This window comes from Zootermopsis nevadensis, unplaced genomic scaffold (genome assembly GCF_977971745.1).
Source record: "Zootermopsis nevadensis isolate Lab colony 2312 unplaced genomic scaffold, Znev_1.0 Znev_ptg000010l, whole genome shotgun sequence".
In the NCBI taxonomy this organism is placed as follows: Eukaryota; Metazoa; Arthropoda; class Insecta; order Blattodea; family Termopsidae; genus Zootermopsis; species Zootermopsis nevadensis.
Window position 1 is genome coordinate 9,107,257 of NW_028259142.1, and position 25,263 is coordinate 9,132,519.

The 25,263-nt window shown below is 38.4% G+C and overlaps 1 protein-coding gene and 2 long non-coding RNA genes across 6 annotated transcripts in view; 2 read left to right on the forward strand and 1 right to left on the reverse strand.

Annotated features, from left to right (window-relative positions):
• On the reverse strand, positions 1-16,316 carry LOC110840680 (ATP-binding cassette sub-family C member 4). 3 transcript variants are annotated; one of them, XR_015534511.1, is made up of 4 exons: positions 13,660-16,316; positions 3,702-3,924; positions 2,572-2,714; positions 1-1,652 (listed from the first exon to the last, which is right to left on the reverse strand). XR_015534511.1 is itself a non-coding variant. In XM_087346457.1 (4 exons), exons 2-4 carry the CDS (start codon positions 3,862-3,864, stop codon positions 1,647-1,649), a joined length of 228 nt encoding a protein of 75 aa, XP_087202583.1. In that variant the 5' UTR covers positions 3,865-3,924; positions 13,660-16,316; the 3' UTR covers positions 1-1,646. The 3 variants fall into 3 exon arrangements, 1 of the variants encoding a protein (XP_087202583.1); XM_087346457.1 differs by having other exon boundaries at positions 2,572-2,630; XR_015534512.1 differs by lacking the exon at positions 2,572-2,714.
• Positions 1-25,263, forward strand: part of LOC147874230 (uncharacterized) — a 74,053-nt gene that overhangs the window by 9,225 nt on the left and 39,565 nt on the right. The gene's annotated exons all lie outside the window — the stretch shown is intronic.
• LOC147874232 (uncharacterized) lies at positions 4,473-23,808 on the forward strand. 2 transcript variants are annotated; one of them, XR_015534514.1, is made up of 4 exons: positions 4,473-4,761; positions 21,962-22,057; positions 23,218-23,360; positions 23,478-23,808. It is a non-coding gene; the product is annotated as an uncharacterized LOC147874232 (long non-coding RNA). The 2 variants fall into 2 exon arrangements; XR_015534513.1 differs by having other exon boundaries at positions 4,473-4,757.

Below are 25,263 nucleotides of genomic sequence, written 5' to 3' on the forward strand. Positions count from 1 at the left end.
ATGGGTGCAAAACATGGTCTCTCACCTTGAGAGACGAACATAGACTGATGGTCTTTGAGAACAGTGTTGAGGAGGATAGTTAGACCTAAAAGGGTGGAAGATGGATCATGGCGAAAATTGAGCTGTACTCCTCACCTGATATTGTTAGTGATTAAATTGAGGATGAGGTGGGTGGGACATACGGCATGCGTGGGGGAGTGTTCACAAGGTATTGGTTCGGACGTCTGATGGGAGAAGACTGCTAGGAAGACCTAGGTGTAGGTGGGAGGACAACGTTAAAATGGTTCTTAGTAAGACAGGAATTGATGGAGCAAACTGGATGCAAGGATTTCATCTCAATGGGGCAATTAGAACTGCCACCTTACTTCAGGCTGTAAATTAAAATTTATCTTATTAAACTGCCACAAACAATACAAAGTCCATGGTACACTGTTTTATTCTCCTTGAGAAGTTGACAGCTGTTAAGAAAATTCCTTGCTATTACAGAAACCTGAAACCATTTACAAAATTCACAGGCATCAATAATAAAAGTATTAATATTATATGAATATACAGATCTGAAAGCCAGTAGTGAAGATCAGAGATTTAAAGTTCTTGCAATGGTGACTACGTTGACTGTGGTGTTGTAGGTGATTATGAGTATTTTGTAGGAATGAATCACCTACAACTTCAGATGCTGGTTACTATCTAGAATATTGCATAGTGCTACAACACTTAAGACCATAACTGAGTAACAATGGTAACTTTCATGATTAAATAGAAAACAAAATATTTATGATAAATGTCAACTAATAATTCTGTTATGTAAAACATTCTGCAAGATAAGAAGTGGGACAACATACAAGGATGACAGAAAACTCACAAATCTGATACTCTGAAATAGGATATTTACATACTTCTTTCTGAATAAGCCACTAAAATAAACCAAGTGCTTATATGATACATGCATTGGCTATACCCTCTTCTGTGAAATTCACTGTGCTGGTTCACTGCACATATTTGACAAACTCAGTATCAGCATTGTAATACTGTGTGACTCCAAAGAGCAATGACTCCACTACCTGCAGCCAGAAGAGATGGATATTTTGTCTTTTCTGGTATACATACGAAAGCACACACACCAACTCCTGGTTTTATCCCTGATGTTCAAAAGCACCTGCATCTCCTCTTACCATGACAGTTTTATCATTTCTTTATTTCCAAATGTCATGAGACAAACTCCAGTGTCTGTTCAACAAGCTACAGCTTGACAAGTGATAACATAGCAGTCTGTATGATTATATTCAGGATACCATTTAAAATAGAATACTCTAGCACATATCTTCCATCATAAGCATGTCAATACAGATACTGATTTACCACACGTACCAAGCAGTTGAAAGAGCAAAATGAAGTAATGATGGAATTCTAACAACACTCACTTCCACACCACGATCTCCGCATAGAACTCTGAGTATTGAGAAAATCATGCAGCCAAGAATAATTTGTTTTCCATAAACACAAAAGTCTCTCACATTCTCAGATGTTATCTTGTTCCCAAGTAGAGCGTATGACACTATAGCAATAAAAATGATAATCTTTGTTGAAAACTTTCCAATCAATAAGAGCAAACCACGCACATAAAGTACAGCCTAACTGTTTGAATTTCATATCTGCAAGAAAAGGATAACTGTATCAGACATGGTAAATTAATATGGTGGAATGAATCCATTTAAATAAATTCTATGTTAAATTAGTAATGCATTTAAACATTTTATTATTACAATCCTGAGACAGCATCTATCTTCTGGAATATGTAGGTAGGGTTCACCTCCCACTATGACTATTGGGACTTAACGTTTTCCAGAATGACTCTGATTCCCAGTCACATGACTTACACAAAGTGTGAAGTATTTAAATAGGTAAAGTTGAATTTGACATGAATGTCCAACTATAAAGTTCTGGGAATGATTCTACAAGACTAAATATTACAGTGCATATGCAAAGTTGTAATTCTGACTCACTTATTTGTTAAGCAGGTAGATACCTGCAATGCCTAAGCAGGAGTGAGAGACTAATACTGAAATAGATCTTAAAGAAATGGGGTATAGGATGTGGACAGTATTGAAAAGGGCTGTGATAGGGATCAGAAGCAGACTTTAATGAACATAGTAAAGAATATTAATGTCTATAAAACTCAGGAAATTCTTGAATAACTGAGAAACTATCAATTTCTCAATGACACTGAAAATAGTTACATCTGGAATTCAGTTGTGGCCTCCATTGCAACAACCTGAATTGTTTGTTCTCACTCAATTTTTTGAACTACACATGCAGAATTGTTCCTATGAATCTAATATTCAGTAGTAAATAAAAAATGAAAAATTGAGTACCTACTATACATACAAAATTTGAAGGCTAATTGTCCTGTTTATAATCAGTGAATGAGACACAAATGGTCAGATAAACACAGATGTTTTGCTTCAGCAGTAGAAGGTATGTAGACTAAATGCAGAGGTTAAGAGGACTGAAGGAAAACAACTGACAGACAAGTTTCTGCAGTAAGTTATTAAATTACTAAAAAGAAGTTACCTGCGAGCAAATGAGACAAGGTAAGCAAATGGTTTCTCCCACGCATACATCTTGATAACCTGTATGCCAACAATGAACTCATTCAAGAATCTAACTTGCACATCAGTTCGCTTGGCAGTGCGGAGATGGAAAGTGGACAGCAACTTTCCAAAATATAATGATAAATTAAAAATTGCACAATTAACCAACTAATACAAATACCATGCATATAAAGTACCATAGCAGGGCTATTGCTTACTGGATATGGGACAATTTCAAGTTATCTGATCTCTTAATAGTATGACTTTCAATCTTTAACTAATAAGAAAAATAATGATGTCCTATACATGAGATGTAAATAGCAAACAATTAGTGTTAATATGCTTAACCCTCCCTCAGGCCCCAATTAGGTTATAAATTCTGCAGTTTCATCAAATTCTTAAACTTACCATATTACATAAAGTAAATGCAGATCATGAACTAGTGGCAGAATTGAGGTTAGGATTACATCAGTGTTTCCTAAATTCGTTAAGCCATTAAATTTGTCAGCATACAATGTTTGCTAATGGTTTGCAATCACATGTTTAGCCTATCTGCATGGGGGAATTCAGATTCCAAGTCCCAACCTTCTGCAGGATGAGCTTCCACTGATAATTTAAATTCAGGCAAAAATAATCATATTTCATTATTATTATTATTGTTTTCATTTCTTCTTAGAAAGGAAATGCTATTGAATTTCTGGGTTTGTAGTGATAACAATACAAGATGCCTGGGTACACCCACTTTACTAGTTTAAGCCACTTAAAATAGCCCAATTTCCACCATCATCTAAAAATTAAAAAATATATATATATATTTTGTCAATACATATATCTGATGAAAGACTCAACCTTCATCTTGATGGTTATGAAAGAAGAATTCATGTAGTTCAAAGACAATTTGTGAGATGGCCGCACAAAGCTGGAGCTGTATGTATCCAACACACATTAGAATCTGCAGCAGTAAATGATAGCAGTGTAACTTCCATAATGTTGATGGGTTAAACAGACATCTTCATAGAGGCTTGGGTCATGTTATTAAAGGGGCCAATACATGTACTTATACACAATAATTTGTAGTTTCATGATTAAAATTTCCTACAAAATACACACCTTGTAATGGAATAACAAGCACAATGGTTGCAACTCCAATAACTGCAGCAAAGCCAATTTCACACCACATCAGATACGATATAACAAGTGTCTGTAATGGACCAAACCAGAGGTACACAAAGAAATTGACACTATGGTCAAACCGGTTCACATCGTTGGACATAAGATTGACTGCTTGGCCTCTAGTTGTTTCCCTCAGAGCTGTCTTAGTCAACGTCAATGCCTAAAATAGAGTTCAGAATTACAACAAGTTTCAAAATGTACAAGACATGAATTTGAAAGTGCAATGTCAGAAATCCCAAACAATTGGCATAAAGAGTAGAGAATTTTGAAACACCTCATAAAAGCTGTTTTTCTTCATGTCAACTATACTGCAACTGCTCTGGCTATAACTAAGGTAACTTGATCCTAATATTTTGTAAACCCTTTGATAGCAATGGAAGTTAAGTTTTACTACATTTTAAAAATCTGTAGGCTAAATAAATAATTAAAGCAGGTTGCTTTAAACCTCCAAGTTTTAATATTCCTATGTCTGAAAACATAAAGTCAAAAGATTTTTGAAGCCATAATAAATGTCACTTTTGAACAAACAAAGAAGTTAACAGGCATTATTACTTATAAATTTAAAGTTCCTAGCTACACTGGTTATCAGCCACTACTTTGGAAATATTTTGGACAGCCACCATAGTGTTCTTTCTTTTATAAAATAGTGCCTTAGTAATCAATTCAATTTTATAAAAAATCCAGCATAGTACAAAAACTTAGAGTTCATGATTTAAAATTAGTTTCTGATTTTGAATTTTTGTCATTGATTGTGGGAAGAACGTCTGGTAGAGTGGCCCAAATCATTGGAAAATATTTGGTTGGAAGGCCCGAGTGGAGTACATTCCGTGCTGAGTTAATTGCAACATTCTTTCCTCCCAGGATAAGGGAGAGATTTGGTTCTCAATTCGGTGTGATGTATTTTCATATCGTAGCCGACGACAACGATTGAGCATTTTGTAAATAGTATGTTGCTTGTGTGTATTGTTTGGCGTAAGAGAGCGAAGTGAAATTGTAAGTATGTATACTTGTGTTGTGTTCGGGCGTAGCCCAGTATGTTTTTTTGGTATCATCTTTTTATAGGTCGACTTGTACAGGTTTTATTTTATAGCCAGTATATAATATTGTATGTAACTGGGGTTTGTGTAAATCTCCTGTTACTGAAAGTGTCTGTGGGGATTGCATCACGAGTGAACGGACGCCTGTTGAGAGGCTAGAGCCGCGTGATAAGTCCCGGGGAAGTACGCAGTTTTGATCACGAGAGATTGCGTAATAAGTCGCATGATCAACGCCTGGTAGAGGCTAGCGATCTCCTGACTCTTTGTCTGGCGTGGGAATCCCAGAAGGGAGTGGAGTCGTCGTCGTGTAAGAGTAGGGAGCAGTTGTGAAGGAAGCTGTTCCATTATCGAATAATGAAGTCCCTTGTGGGAGGTGAATAGTGAAAGAAGTTTGTTTTTCATTATGGTTGAGGACCAAAAAGAAACTTGGTCTCTAGCAAAAAACTAAGGAAGTTTTTTTTGTGAAATCACTACAACCCATATATTGATCTACATTTTTATGTATTGAATTTTGTTCTTGGGGTTGAGTGAGATAGTATGTGATTAATAATTGAAGTTATTAATTGCGGCCGGACTGGCGGCTGAAGGGATGTTTGCGAGTATTAAACCAATACTCGCAAACCTACAACTTTAAGGGGGGCCTTTACGTAGTATTCTGTTTAAATAGGGAAATGTTTCCCAAATGGTGTTGAAAGTTCGCTGCCATCTGTATGGACGCACCTGGGGTCTGTATGAATGTGTGTAACTTAGAATTTTGTTCTTAGTGGAAAATTGGTTTGTATTCTCTCTTGTTTCATATTACAATTTTTGTAATTTTTACTTTGTCAATTTAAATTCATTAAATTCATTGTTTGTTTTGTTTTAAATTCAATGGCATGAGTTTGATTTGAGAGTTAATGTTCAACTGCCTTCAATGTTCCTTGGTTTCCCCAATAATATCTCGGGGCGTAGAATACACGAGCAACCGAGTCAGCAGCAGGTGGACCGGCTGAGTTTCGGTTCACTTTTGAACGTTTGGCCCTGAGCTTTGTTGATAGTGATTACGAAGGCAGGCGTTAAGGGGAACTGGCGTCTCCACATAGTAAATGGGTATTCGCTGTCACAATATAGTTTTATACGTGGAATGAAAATTTCCCCGCAATGATCTCCCGTTATGACGTTGAAGGAGGTTGTTGGTCATCTGCTGTACTAATAAACGTGTTCCGTTAACTAATCCTTCCCAAACGATTAAGTTACGTACCAACATGACAATAGCGTTCTTACGAAGACGCAAATTGTGTGGGGGCAGTGATCATAGTCGCAAAGTGTTTAAGTATTCGGGTGTCACCATTTCACTGAACTTTTCTTTGTCCGAGTCTTCGACACCATCAATGCTCGAGTAGATTCGCTCAGTCTTTTCGTCTAGTAAGTCAACAACTCTCTCATTTATTTCGTCGACGTCACAATTTCTTGCAGCAAGGATTGCGGTAGTTTTGAGCATTTCGATGTCATTGTTTCTTATGATATCTCCGCAAATCTTTTCGACTAAATCATCCGTACAAACCATGTTTTCAGACTCTTCTACCATGTCGTCGTGGTCGTTGAGGCGTCCTTCGCCGAGGTCGAGTAAGAATTTAGTCCATTTTATAGCTTGAGGTGTGGCGCGCATGTTTTCAGACAATGACGTGACCTTAAAGTGTTTCCACAAAGGCGAATAATTTATTGTTGAATACAGTGTTGACGTTTTATTTGAATTGCGTAAGACAGGTAAAATCTGTCTAAAGTCTCCACCGAGCAACATACCTTTACCTCCAAAGGGTAAGTTACAACGTGTGAAGTCTCGCAAAGTTCTATCGAGAACATCCATAAAATACCGTGGTGCCATTGGTGCTTCGTCCCAAATAAATACGTCTGTATCAATTCTTTTCCTCTGTTATCCGTTATCGAAATGTTGGTGTTAGAGTCAGGCAAAACAGGAACGGGCAGCCCGGCTACTCTGTGGACAGTGTTTCCTTTAGGCAACAAACTTGCTGCGATACCTGTATAAGCCATCGTAGTGACTTTCTTTTGTCGTCCTACTAACAAATGGTACAATGTTTTATATGTGTAAGTTTTACCGCATCCTCCTGGACCATCAATGTAGAAGTACGGTTTTTTGACAGTTGGTTTTCCGTCTATATGATTAAGTATTATGTCAACGATTTCCTTTTGTTTCTCGTTCAATGATTTGTACATTCCTTCACCAATTCCAATGTGTTCCTCAACAGTTAATTCTTTGTTACTTACTGTCTGTAACTTTTTAATTTCCTGAGGCAGTGTTGGAAAGTCCTTCAAACTTTTCCCTTCAATAATTAACAATTCATTAATATTAGCATGAGCTTTGTCACGTGCGTCAGAGTCAGAAATTTTATCTTGTTTTTTAAAGTCTTGCGCCATTATATCAATGAAATCATTGAAATGCTCTTCGGGGTGCAATGGGTGACAATGGATTAGAATCTGAACAAATAACACACGTAGCTGATAAGGCATTTGGTATATCGCACCTTCTTGCATGCAACGTTTCCATTCAGCGTCATCTTCGATCAGTCCACGTGCTAAACAGGCTTCTGTGAATGTTTGGTATGTGACAGTGTCGTAAGTCTTTAAGTCCTCATAGTTTTCTGCGCCTTTCACATTCATCAAAAGAACACGAAGATGGAATGTTTCTTGATCTCTAGGGCTTACACTATAAACGCGTCCGATTGTGTGTTTACCATCTCTTCTTGGAAACCATGACTTCTGTTTCTTCAAGTTCGACTTTTGTTCGTATTCAACAGTGGACGCTCCTTTTTCTTCTTCATCATTGGTACCTTTCATTTCTGCTCTCCACGTATAGTGCTTTGGAATTTCGAAATAATAATACTTTCGTGCGTTTTGGTCCTGTTTGTTCAATTCGAAATATTCAAGGTGAATCGTTGACCCGGCAATTGCTTTTCGAATGTCTTCGTATGTTGCTTCTTCTCCAAATTCGACGGTTTGTTTGTTCGGCAAATGCACAGGTAGACGTATGATTGCATGACTGCGCCTGTGCATTTCATTTTCAAGAATGCGATATGCTGCTTCTGGAGCAGTGATCATGCGACTGTCTTGGTAGTTGGTGATCTCGTCGTAGTGAAGCTCATCTCCTTCGATGATTGTATAGTTTGTCAAATCACCACCTTTAAAAGCATATTTGAATAGGTACTTTACTGAAGTAATCGATGATACAGACTCAACATTGATGTGACAGTTTAATTCCTGCATCAAATACGGCCAGTATGGAACAACGTCTTGATTTGTTGCAACAAATCCATTTTTTGCGGAGTAAGTGCGTCCATTATTTTGTCGTTTGTAGATTGGATAACCGTCTTCGACGATTATTGTGCAAGGAGAATACTGTTTGGGAAAACCTATAGAACACTCATTTCCCTTCATGCAACGCGGACTACAATGATGAATCATGTTATGCGTAACAATGTCGAAAAGATTTGGTTGTGTTTCGGGGTCTGGTAGTTCAACGCTAATGAAATTGTCAACATCTTCATCAGTCTTAATTTTTGATCCTTCTTGGAGGTTTAAAAGGATATGTGCATTCGGAAGTCCTCGCTTATGTAACTCAACTGTGTACACGTAAGCAAGCGACTTTCCCATAACTGAATGTGTGGTCAGCAAATCCATCAAGTGATTGAGTTTCAACTTGAATACTCTGTCAACGAAGTCGGGTCTGTCTGGTGGTGTTTCATGTGGTTCGAGATTTTCGCGAATTTCACGCCAATTAGGATTGGTCGTAATGGTGATGAACAAACACGGCGTGCCGAAAGCAGCGACCATTGCCATTGCGTTTTGGTACAGTTCCAACATGTATCGTGGCGATCCAACGAACGATGTGTTCAAAACTTTAATGCGCCCGAGTTTTTTCTTCATTTCTTTTGCAAGCTTTTCCAAGTTTGCTTTCAAACTGCTGCACTTATCTACACGTTTACCTTGTTGGAGTTGATACCTCAAGTAGTTGATAACGTCTTTCTCACGTTTAATTTCAGTATCAACCAAATATTGTTGGAAAAGTTTCCCACTTTTTGTGATTGGACTAAATTCCTTTTCGCGAGTAGCGATTCTATAGCGAGCAAACATTCTTCGTGTTAGACGATCACGAACTTTAGAATCTTTCAGTTTGAGGTCTTTATGCCATTGCATTGTGCCGTAAGGAAACAGAAGGGGATAGACAAAGGGTTCAACGAATGGATTCATTGTCGAAAGACGTCTCAGTCTTTGCTCCTTGGTACTGTAAACAACAACATACAAATCAGGAATGTCACCGTCGTCGGTTTTAGGACACACAACAGCGACGTCATTGCTCCATTTCGGATTGTACCTGTTTTTGTCGTCTCCAGGAAGCATCGACATAACCAAGTTTAGCTCCGGTTCAGACTCGTTGTTACGCTCAGCGTTTTCTTTTTCAAGCTTGTATTGTATTAATGCGCGAAATTATATCAGTTAATTTCGTGACAATTTCTTCTTTTATGTCATCTTTGGTGTCGCCTTTCGAATTCTGACGTGCATTTTCGATTCTTTGTTTTTCGGCTTCTTGTTCGTCGATCATAAACAGTTGACCAAAAGTAGCATTCTCATTATCTTTCGGAAAAGATGCCGCATTCATGTTATAATAAATTTGGCCATGCAATTTAAAACAATATGGCCCTGGTCGACTAATTCCGACGTCCATGAGATTCGCTTGAAATGATGCGAATGCCATCATGTTGTTGTAAACACGACATTTGTTGCGAAAATGTCGAAGAGAAAAGAGTTTTCTAAGCTCATCAGGGTATTCAGGCAACGAATCAAGCACAACCTTTCCACATGCACAACAATCATAAAACGATTTACTGGAACGATGAGTCGATTCATCGAGCCAGTGAAGCGCTTTGCAATGAATACATTCATAGTTCATAGGTCCGAGATAATGTTGTTGATGTTCGTCGTCCATAAAATGCGCTGCTATTAGCAGTCTTCCTCTGTTCTTCATTACTAATTTACTTTGATATCTAATAATTTTCTTTTCAGCGTCTTGTTTTATTTTCTCCTCTGTTCTTACCGATAAGTCTTTCTACGTGTGTCGTTAATATGGTCTCGTCTATCAATGTAAGTTTTCTTTCGCTCTTCTTTATTTCTTAAATAGGTCTGATGTAGTAGTTCTGTACGTCGCTGTTCAGAGGCCAACTGTTCTAGGGCAGTCAACTTTCTACATTTATCAATGTAAGTCTTCTTTCACATTTCTTTATTTCTTAAATAGGTCTCATGTTGTAGTTCTTTACGTTGCTGTTCAGAGGCCAACTGTTCTTGTTCAGTCAACTTTTTACGTCCAGCCCCACCCTTGCAAATCTTCGTCTCAAAATCGATCATAATCATAATATATCGAATGAGTATCACTTTACCTTGTTGTGAGTTGGTACTTCAAATACTTGATAACGTCTTCTTTCACTTTCCTGTTGTTTTAGGACAACTGTTAGAAAATTCTTAAGAATGCGACGTGCTGTTTCTGGAGCAGTGATAATGCGACTGACTTGATATTCTTTGATTTCTTTTGTTGTGAAGCGTTATTTGTTTACTCGGCATTGTTGTGTCAACTTCAACAATGCCAACAGATATTTGTTTACTCGGCATTGTTGTGGTAAAGTACCAACCTTTCGAAGGGTAAAGGCATTGTTGTTCATTCTACTTACAAATTGGCATTTCCCCTGAGGCTTCGTATTTAGCTGATTCAACTGCGCGCAAATTTGCGTCACGAACTTGAATGTTCAATGAAGCTCTTCGCAACTTTGCTTTTGAAATTAATCAAGGAACACCTTAAAATTCTTTGGTTAAAGTCACGTGGCGTTACAAAATTAAGTACACAGATTACAGCAACCATATATTTTTAAATACCATGTTCTTGCAATGCTAATGTACTAATTCATGGTGAAATCTTGCAAACACCACAGAAGAAATGTAAGCATGAAGATGGCTGTCTTCTGGTAGAAGTTTACTGAAGTTTCGGAGGTCCTTCTGCCCCCAAAAGCAAGGTGCAAGCATCAGTGGACGTCTACCAGTAAAAACCCAGGAGACTTCCATCTTCACACGCCAGCCGAGAGTTCTTCAAATCTCACTGACAGACAGCCATAGATCAGCGTCATCAGTTACTACGCCCACAAAGGTTAAAAATGTTGCTTCTGAAGACTACGTAGTAATATATGCAAGAAATTTCATCCCTTCGTCATTTGTCTTGTCTGCCCTTACACTCAATGAGCATTGAAAGTTCTTCAGAATCAAAGTTTTTCACCGTGTGCAAAGAGAGAAGGCGCAGTTGACACGATGTTCGTTTATGAATATTGAGTTTCCGTGTCTTCTGAAATATCAGATATCTGCCTTCGTAGTGCCATTACATTTAAATTTTTGGATCCAAATCCTGCAAATCTTTTTTTTTCTCTTCATTTTTTGTTGAATAGTTCTGATGTTTTAGTTCTTTACGTCGCTGTTCAGAGGCCATCTGTTCTTGATCAGTCAACTTTCTACGTCCAGCAACACCATTGCTAATCTTCGTCTGTTTTTTCTTTCTTTCTTCTTCTGTTCTTGTTGTATACGTTTTTCTATGTTTATCAATGTAACTCTCCCTTCGTTTTTCTTTATTTGTTAAATAGGTCTGATGGATTAGTTCTTTACGTCGCTTTTCAGAGGCCAACTGTTCTTGGTCATTCAACTTTCTACGTCAAATCAAACCCTTTCAAATCTTCGTCTACTTTTCTACATGTGTCGTTAATATGGTCTAGTTTATCAATGTAAATCTCACTTCGCTTTTCTTTATTTGTTAAATATGCCTGATGTTGTAGTTCTTTACGTCGCTGATCAGAGCCCAACAGTTCTTGGTTAGTCAACTTTTTACGTTCAATCCCACCCTTGCAAATCTTCGTCTGTTTTTCTACATGTGTCGTTAATATAGTCTCGTTTATCAATGTAAATCTTCTTTCGCTTTTCTTTATTTGTTAAATATGTCTGATGTTGCAGTTCCTTAAGTCGCTGTTCAGAGGCACACTGTTCTTGCTCAGTCGACTTTTTACGTCCAGCCCCCACCCTTGCAAATCTTCGTCTTAAAATCGATCGTAAAGTCAGTTTTCATAATACTTTCTTAATCGTAATATATGGAATGAGTATCAGTTTACCTTGTTGGAGTTGTTGGAATTGGTACTTCAAATACTTGATAACGTCTTCTTTCACTTTTCTGATGTTTTAGGCCAACTGTCAGTCAATATTCAAGAATGCTAAGTGCTCCTTCTGGAGCATCGATAATGCGACTGGCTTGATATTTTTTTGATTCCTTAGTTGTGAAGCGTTATTTGTTTCTTATTTATGTCTGATGTTTTAGTTCTTTACGTCGCTGTTCAGAGGTCAACAATTCTTGTTCAGTCAACTTTTTTCGTCCAGCCCCACCCCTCCAAATGTTCGTCTTAAAATCGATCATAAAGTCAGTTTTCATAATAGTTTTCGTGATGGTAATATATCGAATGCGTATCAGTTTACCTAGTTGAAGTTGTTGGAGTTGGTACTTCAAATACTTGATAACGTATTCTTTCACTTTTCTGATGTTTTAGGCCAACTGTCAGTCAATATTCAAGAATGCGAAGTGCTCGTTCTGGAGCAGTGATAATGCGACTGGCTTGATATTTTTTGATTTCTTTGTTGTGAAGCGTTATTTGTTTACTCGGCATTGTTGTGGAACACAACAATGCCGTGTAAACAAATATATGTTGGCATTGTTGATGACGTCATTTTTTGACGACAAATTGGTTGAAGACAACGAGGAATCACAAATTTTTATAGTACTAGAGCAGGGCGTTCCTTTCGGAGCTCCTAGGGGGGTTGGTCAAGTTTGTAAAACGCAACCAACCTTGGTTAGTCCCGAAGGGGAGTTAGTTTAGTGTCTCATTCAAGTGTGTTAACCCTTGAGTAAGAAACTAAACTAACCCCCCCGAATGTGGAGTTTAAACACTTGACCAAAACACCGAAGGGGGTTGGTTGCGTTTTAAAAACTTGAGTAAGACACTTTAGTTTAGTTCAGTTTAGTGTCTCATTCAAGTGTTTTAACCCTTGAGTAAGAAATTAAACTACCCCCCGGATGGGGGTTAAGACGCTTGACCAACCACCCTCCGGGGTGGTGGTAAATTGTTTAAAACGCAACTAACCCCCCTTCGGAGGGGTTGGTTGCGTTTCAAAATCTTAAGGAAGACACTAAACTATCCCTCCTCATTCAAGTGTTTTAACCCTTGAGTAAGGAACTAAACTAACCCCCCGAATGGGGGTTAAAACACTTGACCAACCCTCCCTTCCGTTGGGTTGGTCAAGTGTTTAAAACGCAAGCAACCCCCCTTCGGGGGGGTTAGTTTCAAGTGTTCTAAAAGTTCGCTGCGTTTTAAAATCTTAAGTAACACACTAAACCAACCCCACCTTTGTGGGGGTTAGTTTAGTGTCTCATTCAAGTGTTTTAACCCTTGAGTAAGAAACTAAGCTACCCCCCCCCCCAATGGGGGTTAAAACACTTTTTCAGCGTTTTGTTTTTTTTTCTCCTCTGTTCTTATCGAATAAGTTTTTCTACGTGTGTCGTTAATATGGTCTCGTCTATCATTGTAAGTATTCTTTCTCTCTTCTTTATTTCTTAAATAGGTCTGATGTTGTAGTTCTTTACGTCACTGTTCAGAGGCCAACCTTTCATGGTCAGTAAACTTTCTACGTCCAGCCCCACCCTTGCAAATCTTCGTCTTAAAATCGATCATAATAGTTTTCGTAATCGTAATATATAGATTATATGAGTAGTATTATTAGTATTACTTTACCTTGTTGCAGTTGTTGGATTTGGTACTTCAAATAGTTGGTAACTTCTTTTTTCACTTTTCTGATGTTTTAGGCCAACTGTCAGTCAATTTTTAATAATGCAACGTGCTGCTTCTGGAGCAGTGATAATGCGACTGGCCTTTTAGTGAAGCGTTATTTGTTTACTCGGCATTGTTGTGGTCCACAACAATGCCGAGTAAACAAATATCTGTTGGCATTGTTGATGACGTCATTTTTTGAAGACAACGACTAATCACAAATTTTTATAGTAGACTAGGGCAGGGCGCTCCTTTCGGAGCTCCTACGGGGGGTTTGGTCATGTTTGTAAAACGCAACCAACCTTGTGTAAGAAAGTAAACTAACCGCCTCGAATTGACGGTTAAAACATAGGGGTTAGGTTGCGTAATGAAATCTGAAGTAACATGCTAAATTAACAGGCCTTCGGGGGGTTATTTAAGTGTCTCATTCAAGTGTTTTATCACTTGAGTAAGAAACTAAACTAACCCCTCCCCCGAATTTTGGTTAAAATACTTGACGAACCTCCCTCCGTTGGTTGCGTTATAAATTCTTGAGTAAGTCACTAAAATATCCCCCCTTCGGAAGGGTTAGTTTATGTTTCATTCAAGTGTTTCAACCCTTAATTAAGAAACTAAACTAACCCTCACCCGCGAATGGGGTTTTAAACAATTGACTAACTCCCCATTGGTTGCGTTTTAAAATCTTCAATAAGACACTAAACTAACCCCCTTCGGGGTTTTAATTTAGTGTCTTATTCAAGTGTTTTAACACTTGAAGAACAGTATGACTTGGATGAATATTATTATTATTATTATCAGATTACCTTTTTGGTGTTGGTAACGTCTTCTTTCACTTTTCCTCATTTCTTAAATAGTCTAATGTCGCTGTTCGGAGACGATATAGAGCAGTGATAATGCGACTGGCTTGATACTAAGCGTTAGTTGTTTATTCTGCATTGTTGTTCCACAACAATTCCGTGTATAAACAAATATAAGGTGATTATGTTGATGACGTCATTTTTTGACGAAAACGACGACTAATCCTTTCGGAGCGCTTCTTGTAATCTGATATTTTACTTCTTTACGTCGCTGAACAGAGGCCAACAGTTCTTGGTTAGTCAACTATCTACGTCCAACCCCAACCTTGCAAGTAATTCCCCCTTCGCTTTTCTTTATTTGTTAAGTAGGTCTTATGTTTTAGTTCTTTACGTCGCTGTTCAGAGGCCAACTGTTCTTGGTTAGTCAACTATCTACTTCCAAACCCATCCTTGCAAGTTTTCGTTCGTTATCTTCTGCTCTTATGTTCCTTTTAAATAAGTTTTTCTACTTTTATCAATGTAAATCTCCCTTCGTTTTTCTTTACTTGTTAAGTAGGTCTGATGTTTTAGTTCTTTACGTCGCTGTTCAGAGTCCAACTGTTCTTCGTTAGTCAACTATCTATGTCCAACCCCAACCTTAACCTTGCAAGTAATTCCCCCTTCGCTTTTCTTTATTTGTTAAGTAGGTCTTATGTTTTAGTTCTTTACGTCGCTGTTCAGAGGCCAACTGTTCTTGGTTAGTCAACTAACTACTTCCAAACCCACCCTTGCAAGTTTTCGTTTGTTTTCTTCTGCTCTTCTGTTCTTGTTGAATACGTTCTTTTTCGTTTATCAATGTAAGTCTCCCTTCGCTTTTCTTTATTTGTTAAATAGGTCTGATGTTTTAGTTCTTTACGTCGCTAATCAGAGGACAACTGTTCTTGATCAGTCAACTTTTTACGTCCAACCCCACACTTGCAAATCTTCGTTATTTGTTTTTTGTACTTCTGTTCTTGTTGAATAAGATTTTCTGCGTTTATCAATGTAAGTCTCCATTCGCTTTTCTTTATTTGTTAAATAGCTCTGATGTTTTAGTTCTTTACGTCGCTAATCAGAGGCCAACTGTTCTTGATCAGTCAACTTTCTACGTTCAACCCTACCTTGCAAAACTTGGTTTGTTTGTTTTTTGCTCTTCTGTTTTGTTGAATAAGTTTTTCTGCGTTTATCAATGTAAGTCTCTCTTCGCTTTTATTTATTTATTAAATAGGTCTGATGTTTTAGTTCTTTACCTCGCTGATAAGAGGCCAACAATTTTTGATCAGTCACCTTTCTGCATATAACCCTACTCTTGAAAATCTTAGTTTGTTTGTTTGTTTTTTGCTCTTCTGATTTGTTGAATAAGTTTTCTACATGTGTTCTTAATATGGTCTCGTTTATCAATGTAAGTCTTCTTTCGCTTTAATAGGTCTGATGTAGTAGTTCTTTACGTCGCTGTTTAGAGGCCAACAGTTCTTGTTCAGTCAACTTTTTACGTCCAGCCCCACCCTAGCAAATCTTCGTCTTAATATCGATCAAGTGTCAGTTTTCATAATACTTTCGTAATCATAAAGTCAGTTTTCATAATACTTTCTTAATCATAACATATCTAATGAGTATCAGTTTACCTTCTTGGAGTTGTTAGAGTTGATACTTCATATAGTTGATAACGTCTTCTTTCAGTTTCCTGATGTTTTATGCCAACTGTCAATCAATATTCAAGAATGCGACGTGCTGCTTGTAGAGCAGTGATAATGCGACTGGCTTGGTACTAAGCGTTATTAGCTTTTTCGGCATTGTTGTGTTGTACTCGGCATTCTTGTGTTCCACAACAATGCCGAGTTTGTTAATAGTTGACATTGTTGATGACGTAATTTATTGATGACAACGAGGAATCACAAATTTTTATAGTATAGTAAAAAGAAAAGAAGATAAGATAGAGCAGGGCGCTCCTTTCGGAGCTCTTCGGGGGGATTGGTCAAGTTTGTAAAACGCCACCAACTGTTTGTAAGAAACTAATCTAACCGCCCCGAATTGAGGGTTAAAACAATTGACCAACCCCCCCAACTGTGGTTTTTTTTGCGTTTTGAAATCTTAAGTAACACGCTAAACTAACTCCCCTTCGGGGCGTTAGTTTAGTGTCTCATTCAAGTGTTTTAACCCCTGAGTAAGAAACTAAAGTAACCCCCCGAATGGGGGAGGGTTGGTTGCGTTTTAAAATCTTGAGTAAGACACTAAACAAACCCCCTTCGGAAGGGTTTTTTTAGTGTCTCATTCAAGTGTTTTAACCCTTGAGTAAGAAACTGAACTAACCCCCAGAATGGTGGTTAAAATACTTGACGAACCCCCCTCCGAGGGGGTTGGTTGCGTTTTAAATTCTTGAGTAAGAAGCTAAACTAACTCTCACCCCCGAATGGGCGGGTTAAAACACTTGACTAACTCCCCCTTCGGAGGGTTGGATGCGTTTTAAAATCTTGAGTAAGACACTGAACTATCCCCCTTCGGGGTGTTAATTTAGTGTCTTATTAGGAGCACTTTCTCTAATCTGATGTTTTAGTTCTTTACTTCGCTGTTCAGAGGCCAAGTGTTCTTGGTCAGTCGGCTTTCTACGTCCAGCCCCACCCTTGCAAATCTTCGTCTTAAAATCGATCATAATAGTTTTCGTAATCGTAATATATCGAATGAGTGTCAGTTTACCTTGTTGAAATTGTTGGAGTTGGTACTTCAAATAGTTGATTATGATGTTTCAGGCCAACTGTCAGTCAATATTCAAGAATGCTGCTTCTAGAGCAGAGATCATGCGACTGGCTTGATAGTTTTTGTTGTGAAGCATTAGTTGTTTACTCGGCATTGTTGTGTTGTACTCGGCATTGTTGTGTTCCGCAACAATGCCGAGTATAAACAAATATAAGTTGACATTGTTGATGACGTCATTTCTTGAAGACAACGACTAATCACAAATTTTTATAATACTAGATCAGAACGCTTCTTTCGGAGCTCATCGGGGGGGGGGTCAAGTTTTTAAAACGCAACAACCCCCCCCCCCTGAGAGAGGGGTTGGTCAAGTGTTTAAAAAGCAACCAAACCCCCTTCGGGGGGTTGGTTGCGTTTTAATATAAGACACTAAACTAAACCCCGAATGGATGGTTAAAACAATTGACCAACACCCCCCCCACATTCGGGGGGTTAGTTTAGTGTCTTATTCAAGTGTTTTAACCCTTGAATGATCAGTTTGACTTGGATGAATATTATTATTAGTATCAGATTACCTTTTTGGTGTTGGTAACGTCTTCAACACTTTTCTTCATTTCTTAAATAGTCTTATGTCGCTGTTCGGAGGCGATGTGCTACTTCTGGAGCAGTGATAATGCGACTGGCTTGGTACTAAGCGTTATTTGTTTACTCGGCATTGTTGTGGTGTACACGGCATTGTTGTTCCACAACAATGCCGAGTAATCAAATATATGTTGACATTGTTGATGACGTCATTTTTTGAAGACAACGACTAATCACAAATTTTTATAGTACAAAAGAAAGAAGACTAGAGCAGGGCGCTCCTTTTGGAGCTCCTAGGGGGGATTGGTCAAGTTTGTAAAACGCAACCAAACTTGGTTAGTCCCAAAGGGGAGTTAGTTTAGTGTCTCATCCAAGTGTTTTAACCCCTGAGTAAGAAACTAAACTAACCCCCCCCCCCGAATGGGGGGTTTAAACATTTGACCAAGGGGGTTGGTTGCGTTTTAAAATCTTGAGTAAGACACTAAACTAAACCCCGTGTGTAAACAAATATAAGGTGATATTGTTGATGACGTCATTTTTTGACGACAACGATGGCTAATCCTTTCGGAGCCTTTCCTGTAATCTGATATTTTACTTCTTTACGTCGCTGATCAGAGGCCAACAGTTCTTGGTTGGTCAACTATCTACGTCCAACCCCAACATTGCAAGTCTTCTTTTTTCCTCTTCTGTTTTTTGTTGAATAGTTCTGATGTTTTAGTTCTTTACGTCGCTGTTCCGAGGCCAACAGTTCTTGGTTGGTCAACTATCTACGTCCAACCCCAACATTGCAAGTCTTCTATTTTCCTCTTCTATTTTTTGTTAAGTATGTCTGATGTTTTAGTTCTTTACGTCGCTGTTCCGAGGCCAAGTGTTCTTGGTTAGTCAACTATCTTCTTCCAATCCCACCCTTGCAAATCTTCGTCTGTTTTTCTACATGTGTCGTTAATATGGTCTCGTTTATCAATGTAAGTCTCCCTTCGCTTTTCTTTATTTCTTAAATATGTCTGATGTTTTAGTTCTTTACGTCGCTGTTCAGAGGTCAACAGTTCTTGGTCAGTCAACTTTCTACGTACAGCCCCACCCCTGCAAATCTTCGTCTTAAAATCGATCATAAAGTCAGTTTTCATAATAGTTTTCGTAATCGTAATATATCGAATACGTATCAGTTTACCTTGTTGAAGTTGTTGGAGTTGGTACTTCAAATACTTGATAACGTCTTCTTTCACTTTCCTGATGTTTTAGGACAACTGTTAGTCAATTTTTAAGAATGCGACGTGCTGCTTCTGGAGCAGTGATAATGCGACTGCTTTGATATTCTTTGATTTCCTTGTTGTGAAGCATTATTTGTTTACTCGGCATTGTTGTGTTCCACAACAATGCCGAGTAAACAAATATCTGTTGGCATTGTTGATGACGTCCTTTTTTTTACGACAAATTGGTTGAAGACAACGAGGAATCACAAATTTTTATAATAACTAGAGCAGGGCGCTCCTTTCGGAGCTCCTACGGTTGGGTTGGTCAAGTTTGTAAAACGCAACCAACCTTGGTTAGTCCCAAAGGGGAGTTAGTTTAGTGTCTCATCCAAGTGTTTTAACCCCTGAGTAAGAAACTAAACTAACCCCCCCCCCCCGAATGGGGGGTTTAAACACTTGACCAAAACACCGAAGGGGTTTTAGTTGCGTTTTAAAATCTTCAGTAAGACACTAAACTAACCCCCGTGTATAAACAAATATAAGGTGATATTGTTGATGACGTCATTTTTTGACAACGATGGCTAATCCTTTCGGAGCGCTTCTTGTAATCTGATATTTTACTTCTTTACGTCGCTGATCAGAGGCCAACAGTTCTTGGTTAGTCAACTTTCTACGTCTAAACCCACCCTTGCAAGTCTTCTTTTTTTCTATTCTGTTTTTGGTTGAATAGTTCTGATGTTTTAGTTCTTTACGTCGCTGTTCAGTGGCCATCTGTTCTTGGTCAGTCAACTTTCTACGTCCAGCAACACCATTGCTTATCTTCGTCTGTTTTTTCTTTTTTTTTCTTCTGTTCTTGTATACGTTTTTCTATGTTTATCAATGTAACTCTCCCTTCCTTTTTCTTTATTTATTAAATAGGTCTGATGGATTAGTTCTTTACGTCGCTTTTCAGAGGCCAACTGTTCTTGGTTAGTCAACTTTCTACGTCCAACAACACCCTAGCAAATCTTCGTCTGTTTTCTACGTGTGTTCTTAATATGGTCTCGTTTAACAATGTAAGTCTTCTTTCGCTTATCCTTATTTGTTAAATAGATCTGATGTCTTAGTTCTTTACATCGATGTTCAGAAGCCACCTGTTTTTGGTCAGACAACTTTCTACGTCCAACCCCACCCTTGCAAGTCTTCGTTTGTTTTCTTCTGTTCTTGTTCAATCAGTTTTTCGCTTTTCTTCATTTCTTAAGTATGTCTGATGTTTTAGTTCTTTACGTCGGTGTTCAGAGGCCAACTGTTTTTAGTCAGACAACTTTCTACGTCTAATCCCACCCTTTCAAGTCTTCGTTTGTTTTCTTCTGCTCTTCTGTTCTTGTTGAATAAGTTTTTCTGCGTTTATCAATGCAAATCTCCCTTCGCTTTTCTTTACTTGTTAAGTAGGTCTGATATTTTAATTCTTTACGTCGCTGTTCAGAGGTCCACTGTTCTTGGTCAGTCAACTTTCTACGCCCAATCCCACCCTTGCAAATCTTCGTCTGTTTTTCTACAAATGTCGTTAATATGGTCTCGTTTATCGATGTAATTCTTCTTTCGCTTTTCTTTATTTCTTAAATATGTCTGATGTTGTAGTTCTTTACGTCGCTGTTCAGAGGCCAACTGTTCTTGGTCACTCAACTTTCTACGTCCAACCCCACCCTTACAAATCTTCGTCTGCTTTTTTCCCCTTCTGTTCTTATTGAATACGTTTTTCTACGTTTATCGATGTAATTCTTCTTTCGCTTTTCTTTATTTCTTAAATATGTCAGATGTTGTAGTTCTTTACGTCGCTGTTCAGAGGCCAATTGTTCTTGGTCACTCAACTTTCTACGTCCAACCCCACCCTTACAAATCTTCGTCTGCTTTTTTCCCCTTCTGTTCTTATTGTATACGTTTTTTCTACGTTTATCAATGTAAGACTTCCTTCGCTCCTCTTTATTTCTTAAATATGTCTGATGTTTTAGTTTTTACGTCGTAGTACAGAAGACAACTTTTCTAGGTCAGTCAGACGTTTTAAAATCTTGAGTAAGACTCTAAACTAAGTCCCCCGAATGGGGGTTAAACACTTGAACAACCCACGTTTTGGGGAGGGTTGGTTGCGTTTTAAAATCTTGAGTAAGGCACTAAAGTAACCCCCTTCGGGGGGTTAGTTTAGTTTCTTTTTGGTTGAATATTATTATTAGTATCAGATTACCTTTTTGGTGTTGGCAACGTCTTCTTTCACTTTCCTTCATTTCTTAAATAGTTTTATGTCGCTGTTCGGAGGCGATGTGCTGCTTCTGGAGCAGTGATAATGCGACTGGCTTGATAGTTTTTGATTTCTTTGTTGTGAAGCGTTATTTGTTTACTCGGCATTGTTGTGTTCCACAACAATGCCGATTTTGTTTATAGTTGACATTGTTGATGACGTAATTTATTGACGACAACGACTAATCACAAATTTTTATAAGGAGGAGATATAATAAGAAGAAAGAAGAAGATTGTTAACTTTATATGCTACTTTTACGTTTGTGTTTTTGAATGTTTTACTGAGTTTTCTAATGCTGTTATTAAAAAATGTAAAGTTGGACCGTACTTTATTAGTTTGTTGGGGTACATTGACATTGATTTAGGTGCATTTGTTAGGTTATAGGATCTTGTGATATCATTAAAGTTGTAACCACTGTTGTATCCTATTTTTTGATGAGTTTGGTTTCTTCCACAGAGTAAACATTTCTATTCTTGCTGTTATCATTTATGCCATAGTTCCTATGAGGAAATCTTTCCGCTCAGAATAAGAAAATCAACTCACGGAGACGTCCAGTCCATCCGTCAGGGTTTTCAGCTGAAAAGCATCTATCAATTATTTGTGCTGCCATCTATCAATGGCCAACTGAACGTTGAACTTGTTTTGGTAATGAGTATCTATTTGTTCGCCTAGATTTGCACATGGTAACGCAATTATTTTTTTGTTTCTAGATCACATCCATAATTGCGGTGGACAAATTGAAAGCGGGGTGGGGGATCCTCCAGCATAGTATCTGGCCATATGACGTCGATTTCAGCAGGCTGTCGGTATTTTTTAATTTCACAGTATATTATATTATGGCCGTGAGCCGATTAATTCTTGGTTATGTCTTTCTGTCTTTAATGATCCATACTGCAGAGCGACATGGAAGTTCGCTAACTAACACAAGGTGTACACACATGCGAGGAACTTCACCCACTCTAGGAAAAGGTTTCAATTTGTGGAGATGACACAATCCATTTTGGATTTCACAGGTTATAATTAGCCAATGTGTTCGAAACCAGTTCAAGCTACAACAATCACCTTCTACTGGTTCTTCAACATTTCGTTAGAGTGGAGTATGAGAGCAGCACATTCAGAAAACTTCAAAGACGCTTAGCTTTCTAGGAGGGGTAGGTTGTACCATAGCCCCCCCCGACCGAGAATTTCCTTCAACGCATTCAAAATCTTCTATGCGTCTCTCTCTGCTACTGGGTCTTCTGTAATTTCAAAAAGCTTAGTTTTATGCGAGGCTCGAGACCCAAAACGTCAAGGTAACCTTCGTGCCAGTAGTTCTGCATTCAAGTTCGTTTCTGAATTGAATATATAGTCAATGGTATGCCAGTCAGAATACTTTTAATTGTTAATGGTACCTGAAATATTTTGTTTATTCAAATGTATTTATAATTATTCGGCATTAAACATCGGGGATATAATTTGTGAAACCTCAACAGAGGGCATTAGACAGAAAATAAGATCGGAGGCGTGTGGTACGTTTTGAGCAGACAGAACCCACAAACTTTCTTGCAGCTTTACGCACTCAAACAACTTGCTATTTCTGATAATTCTGAATATACATGGCATACGGTTTTAAGGCTCTATTTCTGTTTCTTTCCTTTGTTAGACATCTTACCAAATAAAAGGTGTAGACTGTGTTTTAAAACCTTTAATAAACGCAGTTTCTACCGATATCTTAATAATAATAATCATCTACTACAAGGATTGAGCCTATTGACCCGTTCCGGGACAGTTGCTCGGGTAATCTGACCCTATTAGTCTTCTAGGGTGCATTTGTGAGTAGTGAGTGACCAACCAAACTGCCTCCGCACAATTCCTACTAAATCCTGATTTTTGTCAGCTAGAGCAATCTAGTAGGGATCAAGATATACGTGGGAGTTACACGGCCGCTGAGTTTTGCTGAAAAGCATTATTTCTCTCGTGCTTGCAGGTTTACCTTTCGTAAATCTAAGACATGGGGCCGAAGGAAGTTGTGCTACGGATTTTTATCACCTTCGACCGGGTTTAATCCGTGAACTGTGGGTCCAGGTCCAGTGGCGAGGACACTAACCACTAGGCCACCGACCACTGAGGGTAACCTCTTAATGTCTGAGAAAATTATTCGTTAAATAAAACATTTACTTTGTAAATCTGACAAAGACTTAACAAAAACTTTCGCCACGTTCTTTAATTATTGTTTTGCTTTAACAGGGAAGGCCAGCCCCGACGGTTGAAGAAAAATATGAGACATGGGCCGAGATCTACACAGTGTTTGGTGGGCGGGCGGAGCAGGTGCCACGCACGGGACTCCAGGGTGGCAACCAGCTCGACGGATTCCGCAGACTGACCTGACACCCTTGGGTCAGGAGGGCTTAGTCCGTCGGTACCAGCCAGTCCTTGGCTTCCAGCCGACTTACAGCAGAATGAGCTCTGTCCGCCCGCTCAGGATTGTATCGAGTCTAATGATAGTCTGACGTTTCGACAAGCGGTGTTACAAAAAAATAGTTATGATTGGTTGTGTTATTTTTTCAGCAGACTGTTTACAAGGAAAATAAGAAAATATTATATATTTTTAATGAGTGTTAAAACTTGTTAAATAAAATTATGTATTTTTATAAAAATGGGATGTTTATTTATAATGAAAACCCAAAGTGACCATTTAGGCATCATTGCAGCTACCAAGTGCTCCACTTCTGGTTTGACGCTTCTTGTCTGCCAGCCGTTTCCTTGTCTACATTTATGCAACTTTGTGAGAGAGAGCAAGTTCACACACGTGCTTCCAAATATATTTTTTTCGATCGCTTGCCTTCTGCTACAGATTCGGATATGTGTCTTTAGGAAGAAGCCAAAGTCTCATTTTAAGATATGGGCGTTAGTCAATTCGTATAAACTGTAGAATAGGTTCAGCGTCTTGTATTGATGCTCCAGAATTCCAGATATTAAGAAATGGAAACGGAAGTGTTCGCATGCAGACAAAATTGCTTATGGCTGTTGGAATTGTTGAGTGCGTCCGTCCACCACACCACACACAAGACGAGTGTGTTTATTGATCAAATATTTTCTAGCAGCTTGGAAACTGACAAGAATTATGAACCAGCTGTGAACGAAATAACTGTAATTACCCCCAGAAGGGTAAAGGCATTGTTGTTCATTTTACTTACAAATTGGCATTTCCCCTGAGGCTTTGTATTTAGCTGATTCAACTGCGCGCAAATTTGCGTCACGAACTTGAATGTTCAATGAAGCTCTTCGCAACTTTGCTTTTGAAATTAATCAAGGAATACCTTAAAATTCTTTGGTTAAGGTCACGTGGCGTTACAAAATCAAGTACACAGATTACAGCAGCCATATATTTTTAAATACCATGTTCTTGCAATGCTAATGTACTAATTCATGGTGAAATCTTGCAAACACCACAGAAGAAATGTAAGCATGAAGATGGCTGTCTTCTGGTAGAAGTTTACTGAAGTTTCGGAGGTCCTTCTGCCCCCAAAAGCAAGGTGCAAGCATCAGTGGACGTCTACCAGGAAAAAACCCAGGAGACTGCCATCTTCACACGCCCAGCCGAGAGTTCTTCAAATCTCACTGACAGACAGCCATAGATCAGCGTCATCAGTTACTACGCCCACAAAGGTTAAAAATGTTACTTCTGAAGACTACGTAGTAATATATGCAAGAAATTTCATCCCTTCGTCATTTGTCTTGTCTGCCCTTACACTCAATGAGCATTGAAAGTTCTTCAGAATCAAAGTTTTTCACCGTGTGCAAAGAGAGAAGGCGCAGTTGACACGATGTTCGTTTATGAATATTGAGTTTCCGTGTCTTCTGAAATATCAGATATCTGCCTTCGTAGTGCCATTACATTTAAATTTTTGGATCCAAAAATTTTTGTGCATGCTTCATGCGATTCTGTACCTTAAAAAATTTATTTAATTTATAGTATATCAGAACTGCTGCGTGTTTTCTTAATATTCTGTGCGTACATTGTAAAATTGGC

Coding starts and splice junctions, on each gene's coding strand:
- LOC110840680 (XM_087346457.1), bottom strand. CDS start 3,864: ATGTCCAACGATGTGAACCGGTTTGACCATAGTGTCAATTTCTTTGTG. Junction 2,631..3,701: donor GCTTGTTATTCCATTACAAG/GTGTGTATTTTG, acceptor GTTGGCATACAG/GTTATCAAGATGTATGCGTG.